Source organism: Otolemur garnettii, unplaced genomic scaffold (assembly GCF_000181295.1).
Source record: "Otolemur garnettii isolate 467f Iridium unplaced genomic scaffold, OtoGar3 scaffold00092, whole genome shotgun sequence".
Taxonomy (NCBI): Eukaryota; Metazoa; Chordata; class Mammalia; order Primates; family Galagidae; genus Otolemur; species Otolemur garnettii.
The window spans coordinates 6327657-6329997 of record NW_003852487.1 but is presented as its reverse complement, the minus strand read 5'-3'; the positions used below and the strand labels follow the sequence as shown (position 1 = coordinate 6329997).

General features: G+C 40.4%; 1 protein-coding gene across 1 annotated transcript in view; it reads left to right on the top strand.

Moving 5' to 3' along the window:
* Positions 1-2341, top strand: part of LOC100963003 (cat eye syndrome critical region protein 2) — a 63300-nt gene that overhangs the window by 21347 nt on the left and 39612 nt on the right. Inside the window, exons 3-4 of the mRNA XM_023516535.1 lie at positions 472-611; positions 1566-1670. Coding sequence (XP_023372303.1) covers positions 556-611; positions 1566-1670 — 161 coding nt within the window. The 5' untranslated portion in view covers positions 472-555. The remainder of the gene's footprint in view (positions 1-471; positions 612-1565; positions 1671-2341) is intronic.

Below are 2341 nucleotides of genomic sequence, written 5' to 3'. Positions count from 1 at the left end.
AGCTGGGAACACAGGCACCCGCCACAACGCCCGGCTATTTTTTGGTTGCAGCCGTCATTGTTGTTTGGCGGGTCTGGGCTGGATTCGAACCCTCCACCTTAGGTGTACGTGGCTGGCACCTTAGCCGGTTGAGCTACAGGCACTGAGCCTGTCTTTTCCTTTCATGTGTAGTAATTCTAAGCCAAATATAAAATTTATCAGCATTCATTTTGGTTTCTCTTTATTGGTGAAAAGAAGCAATGATTAGAGATAGGGAGTATTTGAAATATTTCCGTGAGTTGTTCGTCAAAGAAGATAGCACCTGCCCGTTCTGTCTATGTTTCACATGCCTTGACTGACAATTACGTAAGATACATGGGCATTTTAAAATATGAGGCATGTTTGAGTATAAATTTTGAATTTTCACTTTAGTTTTCTGCTGTTGTAGTTTGTCCCCCGTTTCCGTAAATCCCTTTTTCCGTTTCTGCCTAGGGTCTAGATGCAGATAGTCTCCGTGTGGAACCATTGGGCGAAGACAATTCTGGGGCACTCTATTGGTATTTCTATGGAACGCGAATGTACAAAGAGGACCCAGTGCAGGGAAAATCCAATGGAGAACTCTCCTTGAGCAGGTATCTTCCTTAATGTTGAGGCTATTATACAAAAATATCGTTAAAATTGACTGTATCAGAATTCCACAGCACACATTTTTTTGCCTAATGAAGAAATTAGCTTGTATCGATATGCCTACAGAAAGATGTCCAGGAGTTAACTTTATGTAAAAATAAATAATCCTCTTCTACCGTCCTTTTGGTCTGAAGTTTTTCATAGGAGGTTCCTAAGGGGCACCACTACCCTTACCACAGTCTGTACTGCTGAAAAGAAACCTGCTGTGTGAATCAGTCATTTTCACTGTAGTGGTTTTCATCTCTCATGGTCAATCTTTGAGAACTCCTTTTTTTAAATTTTTTTTTACTATGATTGCTGATCTGCTTTGTGAACCTTAGGAACAAGAGAGCCTTCACTGATGCCTGAAATATAAACTGCACTGAGTGCTTTCTGAAAGAGGATGAGGCCTCATTTCCATAACATCCTAGAAGGTTGCTAACCTCTTACTTAGGCTTTTTTATTGCCTAATTTTTATTAGGAAGGTGTTAGATCTTAAGTACATTTTAAGATCACAAAATCTCAATGTTAATAATGGAGGACTAGAAGTTACTCTGTCATTTCCCTTTTACTGCTACATTTAATCGTTTTTGATAACATTATGGCCAGAAATACTATAATTACTAATTCTAAAATCATATGTTACGTGGTTTCTTTGTTTGTTTGTTTTTTGAGACAGTCTCAGGTTGTCACCCTGGGTAGAGAGCTGTGGCTCACAGCAACCTCAATCTCTTGGGCTTAAGCGATTCTCTTGCCTCAGGCTCCCAAGTAGGTAGGACTACAGGCGGCTGCCACAACGCCCAGCTATTTTTCTTGTTGGAGTTGTCATTGTTTTAGCCTCAGTAGGGTCCTTTAGCCAGTGCCCTACCCACTGAGCTACAGGCACTACCTCTATTTTTAATAATAATGCTATTTTTTAGGGAAAATGAAGGACAAAAAAATGTCTCGAGTATTCCTGGAAAAACAGGAAAAAGAAGAGGCAGACCCCCCAAACGGAAGAAACTACAGGAGGAAATTATACTGAGGTAAGAAAATCTTGTTAGTCTGTTGTCATGGAAGGGTCATGTTGGAAGGGACCTCAATTTTCAATGTTCCTTAATCCTTGATTTTTACCTGTGCCCTGGGAAGCACAAGAGTCTTATATTTTACAAACCTGAATCAGAGTCCTCATGAAATTACCAAGTGTGCACTGAGAAATCAGAAGGCCCTTGGCTGCATGACCTCTATCTAGCAAATACCTGTGCTCACTAAGCATGTTCTTTTATTGGGCTATGGATATGCATTTAATGAGGATTACATTGAAAAGATGATATGATGTGTTCAATATGTTAATTTGTAAAATTTGTTACACCATACCTTTTTCACAGGAGGCGGGGAGCAAGTTACTTCTGTAGTTAAGTGTTGATTAATCAGTATTTTGACAGAATGGTATGTCATATCTGAGTTTAGGAATTCTTTCCTATTAAGGAGAATTCAGTAATTAACATGCTGAAACATGCTATATTTTGAGTTTAATGCAGTTTCCTATAATAAAGAAAAGATGAGGCTCGGCACCTGTGGCTCAAGCGGCTAAGGCACCAGCCACATACACTTAAGGTGGCAGGTTCGAATCCAGCCCGGGCCCGCCAAACAACAATAATGGCTGCAACAAAAAAATAGCCGGGCGTTGTGGTGGGCGCCTGTGGTCCCAGCTACT